Source organism: Euwallacea fornicatus, chromosome 3 (genome assembly GCF_040115645.1).
Source record: "Euwallacea fornicatus isolate EFF26 chromosome 3, ASM4011564v1, whole genome shotgun sequence".
NCBI classification, from domain to species: Eukaryota; Metazoa; Arthropoda; class Insecta; order Coleoptera; family Curculionidae; genus Euwallacea; species Euwallacea fornicatus.
In genome coordinates this window covers 1,355,958-1,375,921 of record NC_089543.1, presented here as the reverse complement: position 1 = coordinate 1,375,921, position 19,964 = coordinate 1,355,958, and the positions used below count along the sequence as shown (strand labels likewise).

Here is a 19,964-nt window from a genome sequence, read left to right as displayed (position 1 = left end):
GTACCATAACCACTAAAAAATCTTCGATTAGTTTATTATTTAAACGCTTACTACCAAATATCTCCAAAACTAGTACTTCAAAGCATGAAAATAAGGGTTTCGCGTACCCTCCTGATTGCCTGAATTATATTGAATATAAACTGAAAAATATTTTATCTGGATCCATAACTCAAAGATGCGTGTGTATAGTAACGTTACAACCTAATTATCATATTTTTTGACTATCTGAGAGGCTTTATGGAAATTTCTTGAAAGCTAATTTATCAATATTAGAGTTTAATATCATTGCCCTTTTCGTGATAAAATTTTAATAAGGAAATCGCTCAATTAATAAAAAGAAACACTTTAGACTCCGAAGACAAAATGGTAATCATAGGACGGGTCAGTCTGGATATGTTCCATAACTGCCTGTTAGAACTTGCAAACACAAAGGGAAATATTGTTTGCGGTTAACTAGAAAACTTACTGTATAAAGTCAAATATTGGTAGACGTAAACCGGGACAAAGCTAGGTTATATTTGGCCCATGGCACTTAAGGAAACCAAATAGAAACTCTTGTGTGCTCTATGAGCTGGAGGACGAACTCTGACGTCAATATAAAATTAATTTTAACGTTTCATATTTGGGTTTCTTTGAACCACATCAGACGTTTAGATCAACATGCACTAGAGGCAATTTTGCCTTTACTATTCATGAAATGCTTCCTACCAACTTTGTATGACTTGATATGATATTCACGTATTTATCTTTGAGGAAGTGTAATGTAATAGTCACTAGACAGTTCCATTAAAAATATAAATTCACACTTAATTTGCAGTGGGTCCAATTTTCCAAAAAAAGAATTTAGAACAGCATAAAACAGTTTTGGACCTAAATATTTTCATCAGGACTTAATAGCCGAATCCCAACCCTGTTGGAACTACATGGAAATACACTGAAACTGAGCAACCAGTAATTAATTATATTGTCGATTCTAGAAAGAACTACCCACCCTTAACTATTTGTAATGTTTACGTTAGAGTAAAGTAGAGCAGTTAATTAAACGAAGACGTAGAATCCCTGATCCAGGCAGTAAATTTTCATTGTTTCTTTTTTAGGATAAAAAATATCAGCGAATTTATATTGGTTAGAGGCCGAAGTGTTGTTTCCCAAGTAATGAGCTCCCCGTACTTAATAGACAACTTCGAAGCTGCAGTAAGTGATTGATGAAGTCCGTAAATGTAGACTTGGCACTGTGTGCCTGCCGGCTAACGGTTTAGAGCCTGCAAAAGTAGACCCCTTCACTGGCTCAACAGGCACTTTGTGCCCTAAAAAACTAAATAAAACTAAGAGAGATTTATTGCTCTTGTATATTTTTATCGTTAGTTTTAATTCTCTCCATACACCAAGCTCACTCCCGGCTTAGATTACTCAAACCCAATTGTGATATCTCCTTCATGGAGTCACTTTAACACCTATTTTTCCATAGTGGAAAGACCTATAGTAACATGAATTTGCGAAACTGAGGATAAGACTGATCCTCGTCAATCGCGTTAAGAAAAAAATTATTCAAAAAAAAAAAATTAACATCTCTTGGAAAATGCCAAAGTGTAGTTCTATGATGCTATGGTCCTAAAATCCTGAGAGATTTTTAAAAATTTTCGAAAACTTTCCTGCATATTTTTCAGTCGGGAGATACATTCAACTTTTCTATTTGGGAAAACTTTAGCTTCGATATGTCGAATTTTCTTATAAGATTATATAAGTATATACTAGCTTGCGATGGTGGGGTTATGATCTCCGATTGGGTTTCCGAAATAGTAATTAACTTCAACACCTATGTTTCGAAGCTTTTATAAAATGCCTGTAATTTATTTTATGAGTTATTAGCATTCAATTGAAGTATCGGGGTTCAGATAAGGCCCTAATGGATTGATTTGATCAAAAATCCAGAATTTTTCCTGGAAATTTCCAAAGGAGGAAACCCGATCTAATCTAATTTTCTCCGTTTTTCAAATTTACATAATCGTCCGACAAGCTCTGCAAGCTCTCGCAAACGAGGTTCTGATATCTTTTTTAATTTCCGAGATACTACCCTGAACTTCTAGTCCTTTTCTGAGGATTCTAGGCATCGTTATAAAACCCTAGAAATGTAGATGTGAGTGCAGCAAAGAAGAAACGAAAGGAAAAAATCTTCGAAACTTCATTTGTCGATATCTCAAGATCCTGTAGAGCATAAGATTCTCTATTGGGTAAAACAAATTACTAACATTCAAAAGCAAATTTCAGACTATTGCCCTAAGTTAAACTTATTCGACTAATGCCACCCTAACGTAGCCAATTCTTTTATAGGAAAAGGGTGCCAGGTGCAGATTTTAAAGCGAAGAAAATAAATTTCAATGTATTTTACTTCCCAGGGTGTAGTCCGCAAATTTTAAAAACGATTTTGCTAATTTTTTCCTGCATCCCAGTCCTACTTCCCTGCAATTTTTAGATAACGAGATGGAACGCTAAAGTAACGAATTGGGAATATATGTAAATTAGAATTTTAATCAATTTCAGTCATATGTGAATATTTTATGCAGGCCACTAGTGAATAATATGCTTGCAGAGGTCCTCTCCTGCGGAAACACAGGAGACATTGCTTCGAAACAATACTAAAACCAGATAGCTAATAAAAGTGTTGTTACAAACCCATCTGGAGAAAATGGAATAGCTAACTAAAAGGTATTTCAAAACAGCAGTTACCGCAGGAAATTGGAAAAGCGATCGGATATTGTAAAGGGAAGTTATCGAGATAGATTGATTCAGAACAACCTGTAGCTTAGCACTAAAAGCCTTGAAAAAATTTGTCCTGATAACGTACCAATGCTCATCGATTCATTAGAGAAGGAAGTGACTACGAAAAATAAGCATGTTTTTGATAACAATGTCAAATTCATGGCAATTCAATTTCATTGCCGTTGGTTATCAATAAATTATGAAACACATTCATAAAAATTCCCATGGATGATGAACCTTAAACTAATGGCAATATTTAAATTTCTCCATGACCGTTCAGAGCTAGTTGATGGATGAAAAAGTAAACAAAACTGGACCTATCCTTCTGCCATTAGGCGGCAAAAGTAAATATGCATATGTTGGCCTTGTGGAACATTACATGTAGCTAGTTTAGTAACCTATATTCCGGGCCTTATGCTGAAATATGTTCACAGATAAGCGATATTCTATGAGCTTATAGCATCCATGTAAAATGTGGGTGCCTCGACAGAGCATTTTTTTATTAAAGACTGCTTTTACGCCATCGGATGCTTATCGAATAGGTAAGCTCGTAAAGTATCGACTGGTCCTGTCAAAACCTTTGGTTAACGTGGAAAATAAACATGGTAATTAAGTAATCATTTTTTTAATCATTGAGGGGAAAAAATATATGCAATTTCTCCATTCTACAAATATCGAACATATATTAAAAATTACACTTGTTTAATTTTTTTAATGATGCGTGACTCAACAGGTTTCTTTAGTCCAAAAGTTGAACTACAATAAATTTTTTCCTCGAATGTGTAACTTTTCCCCCAGGATTATTTAAATTTATGTTTTAAGCCCACAATTTCTATTAGATCCCTAGATTTTTTGGTATTTACATTTCAAATTTTAATCCACATTCTTCTAACATTTCTCCTAAAATGTCTTAAATTAAGACAACCCCACTTCTTTAAAACAATAAGCTTCCCTGCCATTTAAGTCACCGCGTTCCTGTCGTAGTTTTCAAAATGTTGAAATTCGAATTTGAAACACCCTATATACTAGGATATTGCTCCCCATTCATTTTAAACAAGGACGTGATTCTCACAGGAGCAGATTTAAAGAAGGGCAAAGGGGATGTTCGCCCCCAGCAACTTGCCAAGCGAGCATTGATCAAGGTTTTGGCTTCGCCACAATTTAAATTAAGTTGTTTGTTACCAAGGGATAAATTAGGTGCATTTTCTCAATAGTTCCATATTAAAATATGTCAGGGCTAATTTATAGAATATCAAAGTTTCACTAATAATAACTCAGGAAAACTTGCAGCAATGCTGCTAGTTGTTTACTGATGAGCCAGGCCATCCTGAGCTGAAGTCTATTAATCTGGCTGACTGAATTTTGCAGGACCTGATGTGAATAATAGATGGTCGCAAACAAAGAATAATTGTAAAGTGGATTCTTGGAGAGAAAGAAATGGCTGGAATTGTGACGATTACGTCGTAAAAGTATCATCTTCAAGTACGTCTGGGAGTCTGGAAACTCCCAACCTTCACTATACAGGGGCTATAAAACTTAAAGCAATAAATAAATCCCGCAAAGGGGCATTTTATTGATCAAGTTGGGATTGCTCACCAGGGTTTTTTGCTTTGTCAGATTTGTTTTGAATGAGCCCCTTTATCTCATTTCAAGACACACAGGCCAAGAGGAAGCAAAAAACAAAATAAATAAGTCCTCACATCAAGGCAAGGCCCTTCATTAGAGAAGTAGAGCAACTTGGGAACAAGAGCAATCCAGGACACAAACATTAGCCAAAAGTCATTCCTATTGTTCAATGAAGTGATCTAATCATTTTATTATACGAGAGTAGAGCTGTAGGACTGGGGGATTTCACGTCTAGCGTAAGGATCAGAGAGTGCCATTGGCGCGGACATAGGGATACGGTGGGATTAAGGACCTTAAAGGATCTCGAATGGATTGGTTGTCCTTTGCAGAGGTCGAACATACTTACACATGTGAATGTACCTCTCGATAAAAATGTCTAATACTAAAACTAAACAGCAATAAGCTTTTGAGAGCGCGCCATTGGCGTGCAAAAATATGAAGGGTGTAGTTACAGCCTTGATTTGCTGCCATCAAAAGAGCTTGATTGAGAACTCGACGTAGCGAGCAAATACGACTGGAGTGGGATTTTCCATTCTCAGTCGCTTTTGGTACATTTTAACTTCTTTTCTTCTAGTTTTGCCTAGATGACATCTTTAAGGTCCCTTAAGCGTGTAAAGCTACACATCAGGGCTGAAAGTTGTTGCTGGTACGTTTAAACCCTCGGCAAGGCTGTCAATAAGTTGTCGGATGAGTATATTAACGGGCCAGGATTTCTAGCTGTCAGCCTTGTTTTAACTTACTCAGGGTACGTAAATATTGGCTCTATTATTTAGAAGCTTAATAAGTGAGAGGATCAATAAGTTTTTTAACAAAAAAATTAATCTCGCATCCCTCTTACCAAACTTAAACTAGTTTTCTGAAAGAGTGCAACAACTGCGCCTTGCTCTCTCAATTTTAAGATGAGACAAATATCTTATATTAAATGTGAGATATTTAGCAAAGCAAAAAGCCCTTTAAGACGCCGGGTTCTTTATACCAGATTGACTTTCTCGGAAACCCTTTAAAACTCGATAGAGTTTAATTTAGCGCCATAACTTCTGCGACAGATGCGAATTAAAACATTTTGAAAAGGGAATTAATCAGTTATAATAGCACAATAAAACCGAAGCCAAAAGCAAATTATTTTGTTATAAATTTATAGATTATTTTCTTTGCAGCTTATTAAATTATTCTAATTTGTTTCGAGGGTTTAATAAACTAAATTTACCGATCCTCAATCTGGATATTAATCATTTTCAACTTTCTCGGGAAATACGGTCGCCTTTGCCCAAGGCTTTACTCTACTTTGACAAATTCCCAAAATTCCAACTTTGGCATTGAAAACAACCTCTTCTAGCAGTAAGCAATGTAAAAGTAAACTGTGGCATATAGGGATGCTGAGCCTTTAGTGTGGAATACTGTTATGACATTCCGTAGAGTGTGCGGCATTCGAAAACTATGCCTTAAGTTCAGATGAAAAGCATTCCTGGGGGACCATATGATAGATAAATAAACAGACGGTTCAGGACGAGAAACACTACCATCAGCTTATCTTACTTTAAAGGGACTTACACTCCCACAAAAGTGTATTTTCTGGCAGGAAGGGTTTCTAATTGTACTGCCTTCAGTTTTAAGAGGAGTTGATTTTATTTCAAATATTGTTTCTTTCAATAATCCTTAGAGCTTTTGCCTAAATTGTCCAGTACAAATAAAGTGTGATAAGCAAGGAACAGCAGTTTTTTTCATTGCGAACGCCTATGAATTTTACTATTTTTGTGAAATAATTTCGTGTATTAAATCCAACTTTAAAGGAGGAAGAAAAGTAATTTGCAACAAAATTATGAGGTTTTTCGATTTTGTCATTTATTTTGCACCGAGTCCCTAGTTAATCTGAAATTTATGGAAATAAATGAGTTGACTGAATTAAAAAAGGCTTTAATAAAATCCCAATAGGACTTATGCCCATGTGCTCTTCTTGTTTTGTGTGACCATTGAGGGAATTAAAAAAACATCTAAGATATAATGAGAATATTCGTTTTAGAATTCTAAGGTACTACAAAGTACCTCATTCTCTTGCTCATATTTGAAATTTTGTTTTTACCGGAGATGCAATATCGGTAAAGTGAAAACTTTTCAGAGAATCATATGAATAACTTAAATTGCTTGGCCATTAAGAAAAAATCAAACTTAAGGTAACTTTCAGCAGATTCAAAAGTGAATAAATCCAGTTTTGACTCTTTTGTGAATACATAAACTACCTTCAACATCTGATTAAAACGGATGCTCTCCAACGTCTGAAACTTGTCGATCTATCTTCAAAATTGGCTCAAAACAAAATTTTAATGATTTTTTTTCAAAATTATAATCTCTTTTTAAAACATTCAATATCTTATTTGCGTAAAAATAACCTGACTATCTAAATATAAATAGTGGCCACAGCATGAAATAACCTGCGAGATAACAATTTACAACTAAACGCACTCTAAATCACTAATGAGTTTATATGTAAGTGAAACAACCTAGTACGAAACACTTAAATAAAGTTTTGGAAAATTATCTTGATAGCAAAGTTTTAGGAGCTCCAGTTTAGTTCCACCTAAGAGATTTAATGAAACTATACGGACTTGGTGGCATACAGCCGAGCCCTTGAAACAACAATTCCAGTCGAGGTATATGGCCTGGAAAACATTGATGTTGTCCCTCTTATCTCAGATAATACGTTTCAATTTAATACGTTTCAATTATGGCCAACACTCAACTGATCCAAGTTATTCTCAAGGATAATTGGATTATGTCCTTCCCAATGGAGTGGTCTAATGGCTCTAAAAATCCTTTGGCGATACATCACTCAAATGTATAACACAGCAAATCAATTGCCTTATATATATGTACATATATATATATATATACATATATATGAGAAACAGGAGGCCGGGATTGGCTGTCAATAATCATTGAACCGCGTCATTTTCGGATATTTGAAGGATCGAGCCTTCTACTTAAATCTGCTTAAGGATTTCCGAAGGATGAACTGAGCCTTTAGGCCGATTCCGAAGGACCCTAGCTCGGTTATAAATTTGTTTAGTTAAGAGAATTTTCATTAGAAATTTTCAATGCTCTTAGTGTATAACCATCCAATAGTAAGTCCAAATACATTTTTTCGCTAATCATAGTCTAGATAAATTAATACTGCATTATGGAACATGGACAGTGACATCTTTCACAATCATGTACATATATACTTGTCCAATCAATAGAGGAATTTTGAGGGCAAATTTATGGATTGTGCTTGTCTGCAGCGACATCTTAAGGTATAGGCGATCAATATCCCCGAATTCAGCACCATCTGTGAATCAATCTACTGAATGAATTGTTGATTTCTTCTAATCGATTTCGTTTAGTAACTACTAATGAATTCAAATGAATTTTGTTTATAAACAAATAAACTAGGCTGCTACTGCAAATTTATTCCGACCTAAATTTGATTACACGTTTTAATAAGTTAGTATAGCAATTACAGCATTTAGCGACAGATTTTCACTAAAATAAGTCGAATTTATACGGGTTTATTTTTTTTGCTCAAATGTTTATATATATATATAAATAAATGCCTATAAGGGTGCCTAATCAGCACGCCTTAACCCACATATTCTTTATGAAGAAATTTTACGATTTAACTAAATTTTTCTTTAACGAAAGTTGATTTTTAGATAAAAAAAAATTAAAATTACTTTTATTTTTATCAATTTGACATGTAGTTCTAGCAAATATTTAAATATTTAATTAAAATTTGAATTTAGATTCACTCAATTAGAAGAAGTGACGTGATTATTAGAGCCTCTTTACTCCTTTACTGCGCTCCACTTATCATTTTTTTCTGAACAATCAAACTCACAGTTCAATTAAATTTTTTTTCATCTTACGTTTACCATACAACCTGATACGGTTGCAGAATTATTATATCTAAATATATTAGACGGAACACTCTGTTTTTACTGTAATATATCAAAATTCAGTTTTTATTAACTATGAACAATTCACATATTATATGAATAAAAATATATGCTGGTTATTTTTTTAAATGCCTCAAAACGGTGTGACGAATAAAGTAACATAAGAGCGTTGAGGAAATTTCATAGTTAAAGAGAAACATATTACTATATATCTAAGGAAGGTAAAAGGATATATTTAACCTCATAAAAAGTGATATCCCATTAGTCCTAAAAACCATTAGGTTCGTCTTGTGGAGGAAAACTAAATGAGTATCACCTTATCAAAATTTGAATTAAATATCGCAAAAACTTTCTAAATCAAACGTAAAATTAGAGAAACTTCAACACTTTGTATATAAAAATTTGCCAACTTTCATGTAAGATGAGTTTGAGTGATAATATGATTTTTGCAAAAGGCATATGTCAATAAAGTTTGATCCATGAAGCGAGGGTCACCTTGTATATTACATATAATTTTACACCCCCTTGAAGAGCATTCCCGATACACCCATGAAAATACTTTACGTGACATTATTTTCCTTACCGAAGCACCCAAAGCAAAAATATTTGGTTTAAACCAAATAGCTTCTCAAAACAATCTCAAGGTTACCTCGAGAGGTCTAAGAAAAACAGCTTACCTAGGTTCGATTTACAATTGGAAAAAATGGCAATACTGTTTAATAAACTAATAATTAGCAAGCCAATTAGTATTGTGGAATTCCAAAATTTCTTAGGTGGCAGAGATTGGGTCGCACCTGGTGTTTAGTTGTTGTTATTCGATTCGAGATATCTAAATGTATTATTGACAGTTTATTTTTATACGAATTAGAATCCTTTTCAATGCTGAAGTGTAGATGCAGTTGATCAAGATGAATCTATGGGTGAGTTTTCAAATTTTAAAATGACAGTATAACATTCTTGTGAATGCAATGCTAGGGAAGGTGAACAAATTACAGCCACCATAGCATCAAGAAAATATCTGTAACAAGATATTTTTAAACATTTTATTTAAGACTTTAATAACATCTTTATCTTTGATTTTCAATTTCATGAAAGAGCCAAAAACAAATTCGAAAACTTTCAGTTTGCTAAAGGTCTACAAACATTTCCCTCTTACATCACTGCGAGTCGGTAAGCAAATTCACCTTAGTTTAGTATTAGTTCACAGGCTAGTCAGAGTTAGTAGAATATTCAAAAGACAGTTCAGTTATGGTATATTTATTAGTTTACACATTCATTATAAGTTTTTTGATTAAAATAGTTTGTTTTTTTGGATGATAAATTTAAACCAACGTACTTAAATTTCGGTAATTTAAGATTTTTTTGTTTTTCAAATAACATGACTAAAGATTTTCCATACAGCAAGATCCTTTAAATGAAAGAAAAACAGTTTAGCTTCTTTTCTTAAGGTAATCATTTCAACTCGCAGAAAGTTCATCAATGTACTTCGACCTACCAAAAACATTATGGGGCTACAAAATTTTCAAAATAGAGCTTCTTGAAATTCAGTCAATGATATTGTCAATATTCTCCAGTATAACAATGAATCTACCATATTATCAAGAAGTTCTGCATAAACAAGATTTTTATCAAAAGGTTTAAAACTACATAAGAGGAAAAAATATTTCCTTATGTTTAAATAAAATTCATCTTAGTTCATAATAATCAGGGTCCTCCTTCCTAACTATGTTGATCAAATCAAACTCCAAATCAAATTTAAGAAGGAGACAATATGTGTAAGTTCTTAATTTCCGGACTTGACCTTTTTCTAAAAGTTAAGAAATCTTTTTTGATGAGTATTTTATTACGTCAACTTATCTAACAACCGAAAGGTAAACGTATAATTCAATTTACTATATCACATAAAATAAGAGAGCGAAACTGTCGTGACACCTTCCTCACATTTAACTTTCATTTAAACCTGATTACATAAGCAAATTCGTCCCTATTTTTTCTTTCAATCACAAGTCTTCCAATGTGTTTATTTTAACCACCAGATGTTCTTAAAACCGTCTAGCTCCGATACAATTAGAGTTACATAATTTAAAAAAAAATGCTTCTATTTGTAAAAACAATGGCATCATTGAGATATTACATACACGTATTGAGTGTAACGCATCCCGAATAGGTTAATAGTTCCATTATTTTGCTAGATTTGCAATTTTTCCGGGTATCTCGTGGAATACTGAAAAATGAATCCGCCAGATCGGCATTTTAAACGGCTTATTATAATTGGGAAAATGTCTCAGAATTCAATTCCGTTATTGATTGCAATGAAAATACTACTAAGAGGCAAATTGGAAATCACTAAGAATTATATACCTTTATAGATATTCTCATTTGCCACAACTCTTTTGGCATTTAGTACCAAGGTACTTGGCACACCAGTGACCAATATTCCAGTCTGTAGCATGCAGGAGATGAGACTACGAGTACGACAGTCTTGTGGGCAACTCAAGAAGCCTTCTGATAATTTTGGGCAAAGAAGTAGGGTATAATAATTTTTTGTCCTAAAAAATGTACTAATATTGTTTTGTTTTAATTCGTATGTAGGCAAAAGAAGTTACTCAATCAATCGAGTAGAGGTCTCCGAACCGAAGTACTATTTCAGGATGAAGAGAGACGAAATTATAGGGATTTGCTGCCCTCCTAGTTTAATCAAACTTCACGGTAGCAGATGTGTGGAAAAATATACGTGTTAGTTGAGATTACTTGTTCTATAGTACAAAGCAAAATAATATTTTATAATATTTATATTAAAGTTTTATACGGTTTTTATATTAAAGAGAATTTTAAGAATGTCTATTTTATAATTTCAGTAGATAGTTAAATTATTAAAATAGAAACTAGTATTAAATAATTTATGGGCAAATTTTGCACCAATACTATTTCTTATCTCTGCTTCTTAAGTCAGTTCAAACTATGGCCTGTTAGTCATCCAGTACTGAGCTGCCGGTCCACAAATTCGCAATATGAAAAAAAATGTTTCACCAACGCTTAGAAATCTGACATGAAATCATTAATAAAATCTGAAAATTTAATGATGCGTGAATGGTTCAATGACATAGCGGGCAATGATTAAAGTTATAGAAAAAGTCCATCACCTTCGGCTGAATGAATCACTACCCAGCTGAAGGTGGTCGACTTTTTCTACGGTATTAAACCATTCACATATCATTTGATAATTCGGATACTATATCATTTTTTGAAATTGAAATTTAATATTTGTAGAGCTATATGAGCTTAAATTTAGGATAGATTTATAACGGTCCATTGTTTAAGTTTTGTAAATAAATTAGTACAGTTTATGCAGTTTTGCCCTGTGGATAGTAAAGTGGAGGTGTATTTACGCTTGTAACAGTTTCCACACCCAATCACATTCCAGTTAATAGTACTATGTGAAAAAATCTTTAGTGGTATAATAATTCCTGATATCATAAGATGAGGAAACACAAGAGAATTATAGTAAAATGAAGATTTCACTAAATCGACGGGAAAAAATTCAATGATTTTTCCCCATGAATAAAACACGAAGTTGAACTCTAACAGCTTAATATACAACCCACGTATAAACCTCTAATTCTTCCCATTATTTTAAAATTTAAGTTCAACCACCCTATCGCACTTAATTTGATGTGTACCCTTACATCGTCTGGCCTATGAAATTTTTATTTACTAACTTTATTAAAAATTCGACAAACAGCTCAACAACGCACCCCAGTGCTTAATCAATTCTTTAAGGTGTTTTATCACATCATTGAGCAAATGAGGTATTTTAGTTAACTGACCAGGAGTGTAAAAAAGTAGCTAGCGTTAGGTTCGATTTATTTCGACTTAAATTGTGAGCACTATCCGATGCCCAGTATTGCTATATGTTCATTGCATTGTATTAAGATAAGTGTTTTAAGTACCAACATTCTTAATTATTTGTTATACAAAGGTTTTTTTATTATTTCAACTCTTGCATATTTATTTTAAAAATATAATGATGAATTCATAGAAAAAAACATAAAAAAAGTGTTCATTCCTGTGTGATAGAATACACCACTGATATTGAACAGTGTTAATCTGTAAACACTTAATAAAATCCAAATTTTGTCAAATCGTTACACAAAAGTAACCCGCACAGTAAAAGAAATTTATAAAAACGAAAGGGAAGCTGAATTATTTTCTAATTAGAGCTTAATATTTAAATCATCCGTAATCCTTCTGGGGACATGCTATATTTGAAATATATCAATGATTTTTTGTAAGAATTAAGATTAATCGCAAAGAATTTGTATTCTAACGAGAGAAGTCCTTTCCTGATCATGGTGCCAGGTCCTAGCAAATCTCCAGTAAAAATTGCCTTTATTTCCGAGGGGTGCTCCTAAAGAAACCTAGTGATTACTATCCCATTTTAGTGCAATATAATCACTATACTGATGCACGTCATATCGTCCGCTGCACTAACGATAACTGCACTCAAACCATTGTGAAATATCTTAATTGTTCAACCCCAAACGAGGATCCCTTAATTAAGGAGACCTTTAATAAACTGTTTAAGGCGAATAAAATCCTGGAGAAACCCAATGAGAACCCCAAGAATAATTATTACAAAAACACGAAACATCAGCGCCTGTTAATGAACAACCTAAATAAAGATTTCGTGTCTCTAGCGGTTTTAAATATTCACAGTGAAGCATTTTCCGACCCATGGACCTTGATGACTTCAATGACGCTTCAGCAGCTCTTCTGCGGCATTGAATCCTAGCTTCAAACTCGACGGTGAAGTACCACTCAGGAACGTTCAGGTACTGTATCGCCATCAAGGATAAAGTGTGGATCCTGAGTAGTGAGCTCGACCGTGAAAGAGTGGCCTTTTCTTTCAACTATTCGGTAAAAACCTTCATCGGCCAAAAACCAGCATGTCGGCCACGATCACTTTGGGGACCCAAGGGGGCTAATTGGCAGTTTGCAGTTGGTTAGGCAAGTTATCCCACAAATCCGTTCATGGGCGTCATATGACACACCTGAATAGGTCATGTCGAAAACTGGCCACTATGTAAAAGAAAATAAATGAGGGGAAAGTTGAGAAAAGGCCTTTCAGGTCTCCCATTCCGTATTACATTCCAGGACGCAAGATTGCTAGGACAAAGGACGATGAACCAACTACCGTGCGTTTAAAGAAATTTTGATCAAGTGGGTTTTGGAACTATTTGACAGAGCCCGTACGTTGTTGATATGTTCTATGTAATCTCCTACATAAACCAATCAACGTAACCTCGCTTTTAATTTTAATCTTTACTAGTGGTCAAGAAAAAGTCAAACATAAATGTATTTAATTAATATTTATTTACTTATCCTATTTACAATAAATGCTCAAAGACACGGTTGAGTTTCAAAGGTCCATTCTCCGTTTGTGAACGGTCCAATCCGAAAATAAGGGTAAAAACAAAGTGAAATATCCCTTCGCTATCCGATCGTGATAAATCAAAGCAATAGAATTATATGAATGCAAACAAACTGAAGTTATTCACTAAGCATCACACCTCGCACCTTAGATCAACGTAAAATGAGAAACAAAATATTTTGTTTTCCAGCGGCGAGGTGCGTGAAACTTGCCCTGTGATTGGTTCTCTCAACCATCCGCTTCCTCCATGCGACAAGAGTGCACATTGCGTTTAATCAGTAGTACCCCATATGTATTCAGTTCGAAGAAATAACCCAACATCGGTACACATCACAGACCAAACTTCGCAAAAACAAAGAATAATTAATAATTACCACCATATCCAGGTATTTGACGAGTCACTACCACTATCTGAAAGAGACAACATATTGTCCACCTCTCTGTTCGTAAGATACCAGACAAATGAACTACAATAAATGGCGATGTTCAATTCTTGGCGAGGTGACTGATGAGGTGCACGTCGAGGTGCCCGACAAAAGGCGGTGGTTCACTATGTTTTTAACCTTATTTTCGAAATGGACAGTTCATAAACGGAGAATGGGTCTTTGAAATTAAACGCTGTATTTTCAGCATATGTTATAAATTGGGTAATAAATATTAATTAGATTTATTTATGTTTCATTTTTTCTTGACCACTAGTAAAGATTAAAATAAAAAATGAGGTTAGGTTTATTGGTTTATGTTCGAGATAACGTAAGGCTCAGTGTCAAGCAATTCCAAAGCTCACGTGACCGGTATTTGTTTAAAACGCACGGGAGCACCAATAAAGCACAAAAGGAGGTAAATGAATTAAGTTAATTAACACTATAATAGTTAATATCTGTGGTTTCACATATTTGGAATTAAATAGTTGTTTTTTTAAAGTTAATCAGTGTAGCCCAAATTCGTTATGTATATCTTGGGATGTTGAAAACCAATAGGGTTTCACAGATGATTAAATAATCAACATTTTTAGAGATTTATAAAGAAGTCCTATGCATTATTTTTTTTTACTTTTACCGTTTTCCCGAAGAATTGAAAAATTTGTCGAAAATTAGAGTATTTATCATTAACACAAAATTTTAATTTATTTTTCGAATATGTGATCGAAGTATTATACATACATATATTAGTTTAGTTCGTGGATGCCTTATATTACATACAGAATGGATCAAAAGTCATCAGTTCTTAAAAAAACTATTAGTTGACAGAGAGCTGAACTTAAAGGAGTGATCCAAGTTTATCTAAAAAATATTCAATAATTTGGAAATTTAGAGGGGAGCTTCACGCCTTGGTCCTCGCTGCATGATTTTTATAATGAACTCCAGTCAGAAGTTTTTTGATAATATTCAGCTACTTACAAACTAAAACTTTTCTCCGTCATTCAAGGCTTTTTACTGCCATTTAAAACTACACTTTTATACCTGTAGGAATAAAAACGTATGTTTGACCTGAAAAAAAATCAATAAATCGGTCAAAAAACGATGCGAAACCCCTTTTTCATCCTGGACAATTTTTTGATAACAAAGTGTGTGCCTGACTGTATCCGCACAAACATTTCCCATCCTCGTCTCCATTAGTATTAACCTCCGGGGGCGGATGTGATATTTAATTCAACACGAAAGTCCCTTCTTAAACCATTACAATAAGAAAAAACCAACCCCCATAAACTAAATGAAAACATAAAATAAAAAATTCAATAAGTGGGGTATGTATGAAAAACGTAGACAAATATACGACGACATCTTTCTGCCCTAGAGGACTCATATTTGGGGGTCTTTGGCGTACGTGATATTGTCGCTGTGGGGTACGGGGACATCACATTTCATATTATCAAAGACAATGGGTAAAAGGTGACTGCAAAAATTATATGGACTTTAATGCATTCCTAGGCATAACTAATATGGATGTCGATGTTGTCCGAATGGCTAGATAAATTTTACTGGTAATGGCTGATGATAGCCCATGGAATGTGATGGTATCTATAATGCATTTACATTGGTATTTAATAGTCTCTAATAAATATTCCAAAGTCCTTTTGATCCATTTATATGGCTGGCATAAAGAGGGTGTTGATTTAAAAATTAGTTTTACCCCCTGTAAATCCACTTAAAGCATTTTGTGTTCATTTTAAAACCGTAAAGTTAGAGACAAAGATACCACCCTTGGAGTAATTTGAGCTCCTAGATATTCCATACGTGAGGGGAACCCCTGATATTAAAGCACATGTCTATAATAGGGAAACTTCGCATTAGCCCTGTAAGTGAATTGACTTGAATTCTGCCGGTAGTAAGGGTAGTTTAGTTGCGAGGGTGGTATTGCAAAAACTCGACATTAAGAAAGTGCTGTCAGAAATAGGGGTCGACATTTAGCCGGGAGTTGTGGACGCGTCGACCGGAAGCGCACACACAATTCCTCTGACTTTCGATTTATTATATGACCAGAAAAATGGAATTTCATGTGGGGGTTTCTCATTTCTTTAAAAATCGCACCACAATTACAATAAAAACCTTTTTCCTCATGGGAATTCATTGTCGCCTTGTTAGAATCATGTGAACGAGAGTGCGAAAGTGTGAACGCGACAATATCGCGCAAAAAGTGTTAAAAGGGGGCATGAAGGGCCATAATAACTCACCCACCAAACCCTTTAGTATTCAACTTTAAATAGAGAAGAGCTGTTTTCAAGTCGTTTTAAACTGGTTTTACATGAGATAACTAAAAATACAGGATTATCTCGAAAGCTAACACATTTTTAGTAAAACGTATATATTCCAGGCCAATTTGAACAATCGTCAACCGCATTCCTTTCTCTTCCAAATACGGGTAGGGATCTCAATTATCAAATTTTAATCATGGGAGTTTCCCGGATATTTCTGGAACTAACAGAATATTTTCTAATCCTAAAGCCAGTTCTAAATGGGCAATTGCGCAACTTTGCCCTAATTTAACCAACTTTGTATTTCTTCAAATAATTGAGATACCCATGGTTGAATTTGAGAAAACGTCACCTTGTCTAACATGTCCCATATCAAAAGTGTAATTGCATTTAATAATTGACAAACCAAAAATATTACAAAAACTTAGTACCCCGCTGGAGTTTAGTTTTATAAAAAGGAAAATTTGTAAGGAACTATTTTCACATTTTTGTTAAGTAATAATTGAAATATAAAGAAGAGTGGAAAATGGCTAGTTTTCAAAAATCATCTCTACACCGGAAACAAATAAAGATGGCCCTTTACGAATTCCAAAATCGAGGTCCAAACACCGATCTTAGTTTATTTTATCTATTACGTTTCCCCTGTATCCCGTGTAAGTCACGAAAAATTGCCACCCTGTATATAATACATGGCGGATTGATCCATTTTTTGGGGTGGCCCCGCCAACTTAATTAGCTTCCACTTTACAAATCCCCTTGAAATACATTTTTAAGTCCGGTCACCCTCATCTGGAACGATAATCAGATTTCGAATGCATCCCCAAAGCGGCTCCTCTTTATCATTTTACTTTAGCAAACTTAATGCAATTTAAGGATTCTTTGTAACAATAATGAAGCCATCTCTTTTGATCTTTCGTTAAATATTGCCGATTCAATTTGGGTCTCGTTTCTTCCAGAATTTAGATTTTTTTTGGATACGTCCCTGCTGAAGACATTGAGTGCAAACCACTGAATGCACATCGCGTATATCAGTATTTCAATTTCGGAATGGTTGTGCTATATACACATGGGGATTTCTTCTTGATGATTGATGTCTATATGGGAACTTGCAATGCTTTTAGGTTTTCGGTTTGGAACAATCTTAAAAAATTACTTTGCTATACCTTTTATAATAAATTGCAATAAAGGACGCCATTCCCCAGTCTTTTCAACATGTTTCGCATGGAAGGAACGTGTTTATGTAAATTAACGAGACATTCACAGAAAGTGGATCGTGCATGTAGACGATAAAAACGCTATATATACGAATCAAGATTTTCTTAAGTAATAATAAAATGAAAATTAAAATATTTATGTAAAGCCTAAGTTCATTTTCATACAAAATTAAGCGATTATGGATTAATTTACGAGGGAGATAAGTGGGTTTTCAAGGGACCACGCAACTACGTGCAAAATATGCAGCGGAACTGTTTGAAATTGGCAATAAAATTATAAATCACGCACTTTATGTAGGTGATTATTTCAAGTTTTTGTCACATTGGAACCACAAGGTACATGTACGCTCTTTAATGAGAACTAGCAAAATTAGGCGAAATCCTTAAAATGATGACATGAATTTTTTTTTTTACTTATTAGAAGCTATAAAGATATAAGCCACTTGTACTTCGAACGATATGCCAAACGAATTCTTTAGATATAATAGAAAGAACCTTTCGATATAACTCAAACATCGATTACAAATTCAGCAGGTAGATATTTACTTGGAAATGTTCACTTTCATATCCATATCCAATAAGCTTGCTAATTAAACAATAGTGGTGATTAATTGTTCAATTGAGTAGGAGCAGACAATAATCGGTAGTGCAATTGTGTGGGAAGTCACTTAAAACTTGGAGAAATTTCTTCAAAATTGCTCAGCTGCCTCAAAAGTACCAAATCCAACCCCCCAAAAAAAAAAAAAAAGCTGGTGTCATCCCAATATTGCTTGTATACCTAATAAGATCACATAATAGAATTGTTACCTTTGAAGACCTGCTCAGATTTTTTCTCAATATTGAAGATCGCACCAAACTCATCTTGGTGATTTAGGGTGTCGTCCAGCCAGAGTGCAAGATAGTCTGATGCGAAAATAATTTGTATTTGGAGATGCTGAGAAGGGTCATTCTTTATGAGGAATCATCCCCAAGAAAAACGACAAAAAGGCTTCAAAAGTCATCTACTAGTATTAATATGGCACATTTGAACTTTGTGCCCTAAATGCCGGGACATCTTAAGAATAATTTGCTTTCAAGACAATAACCAGCTAATCGAAAAATGCTCCCCAGGAATACCCCAGCATCACCATTATTAAACCATCTAAGACCTGACAGTAACGATCTTCTAAGCACCAGCGAGAAAATATAATAACAAGAACGAAAGGTATGTAGATTTAGTTCCCATTACTTGTATAGTTGTATTATTATTGTTTTGTAGTATTATCGTGTTTCTACTTAGCCAAATATTTTATTTGAATAGCAGCTTTGTTCCGGAAAATCATTTCTTTACTTCATCCAAAGCCTTCGGAGCCTTATCACGCTTCCTATCTATACTAGAGCACTGTAAAGCCTGCTATTTCCACATGCAATGAAACTCAAGCTCCCTGTACTTGCTGCTTATCACCTACTTTTATTTCACCCATAACTTTAACCATCGATATTTATTCCGACCTTACGACATTACCTCATAAAAGAAAACTTTAGTCGCCGACCAATCTTTCCAAATGCTATTTTCCAGGTTTTATCACACTTCTAGAACATACAAAACTAAGTCAATCCTAGCGATCTATAACCATAGCTTAATAGAGTTAGTATATATGCAAATCACCACTTAAAGCATTGTAAACGCAAAGTATTCGAAATTACTGACGTGCCTGCTTCTAAACGTGCTCAAAGCCACACGAGGGGCCCTAGTTTCTCCAAGGAAAGGGGATAGAGCCTTTCTTCCTACAAAGACTGTAGGAAGGGCACTAAAAAGTGTGTTAAAAATTTCATATACATTTTGAATAGGAATGTCATATGGTCTTTGTACTCAATGCTTCTTCTAACAGTAAAATAGACGAAAAGAAAGTTGTTAGTACTCAAAAACTACTTGAGAAATATACAGGAGATGCCAAAAAGTAAGTTAACTCTATATGTATAATCAACATCTACCTGTTTATTATTTATTTTAGTAATTTATAGACTACAGGAAGTTGTCAGAATTCAAGTTTATCTATGTGAAAAATATACATAATGTCGCCAAAAATGTGTGTGAAAATTCAAATACATTTTTAAAAAGTTTCTGCCAATTTATATGTATTTTTAGTTATTCTTGTCAGACATGTGTGCATACCAAGTATTAAATGTATCAAATACTCTGCCCCAAAAATCCTAACTCTTACCAGGTTTAAAAATTGCATTAACGTCTCTCATTACCTTCAATAAAGCTCACTGCTTCTTTGATCTAGGGCGATTTCACGCTGAATTGGCTTTGGATGTGAATT

The 19,964-nt window shown here is 34.1% G+C and overlaps 2 protein-coding genes and 1 long non-coding RNA gene across 4 annotated transcripts in view; 2 read left to right on the top strand and 1 right to left on the bottom strand.

Annotated features, from left to right (window-relative positions):
• LOC136350646 (lachesin-like) overlaps positions 1 to 19,964 on the bottom strand; it is a 314,414-nt gene that overhangs the window by 69,218 nt on the left and 225,232 nt on the right. The window lies entirely within an intron of this gene.
• LOC136350511 (uncharacterized) lies at positions 9,081 to 11,135 on the top strand. The gene is made up of 3 exons (XM_066302281.1): positions 9,081 to 9,238; positions 10,688 to 10,844; positions 10,911 to 11,135. The coding sequence occupies exons 1-3, from the start codon at positions 9,212 to 9,214 to the stop codon at positions 11,057 to 11,059; spliced, it is 333 nt and encodes a 110-aa protein (XP_066158378.1). The 5' UTR covers positions 9,081 to 9,211; the 3' UTR covers positions 11,060 to 11,135.
• Positions 13,707 to 14,419, top strand: LOC136350441 (uncharacterized). The gene is made up of 2 exons (XR_010734156.1): positions 13,707 to 14,072; positions 14,136 to 14,419. It is a non-coding gene; the product is annotated as an uncharacterized lncRNA (long non-coding RNA).

Coding starts and splice junctions, on each gene's coding strand:
- LOC136350511 (XM_066302281.1), top strand. CDS start 9,212: ATGCAGTTGATCAAGATGAATCTATGG. Junction 9,239..10,687: donor TGATCAAGATGAATCTATGG/GTGAGTTTTCAA, acceptor ATACCTTTATAG/ATATTCTCATTTGCCACAAC. Junction 10,845..10,910: donor TGATAATTTTGGGCAAAGAA/GTAGGGTATAAT, acceptor ATTCGTATGTAG/GCAAAAGAAGTTACTCAATC.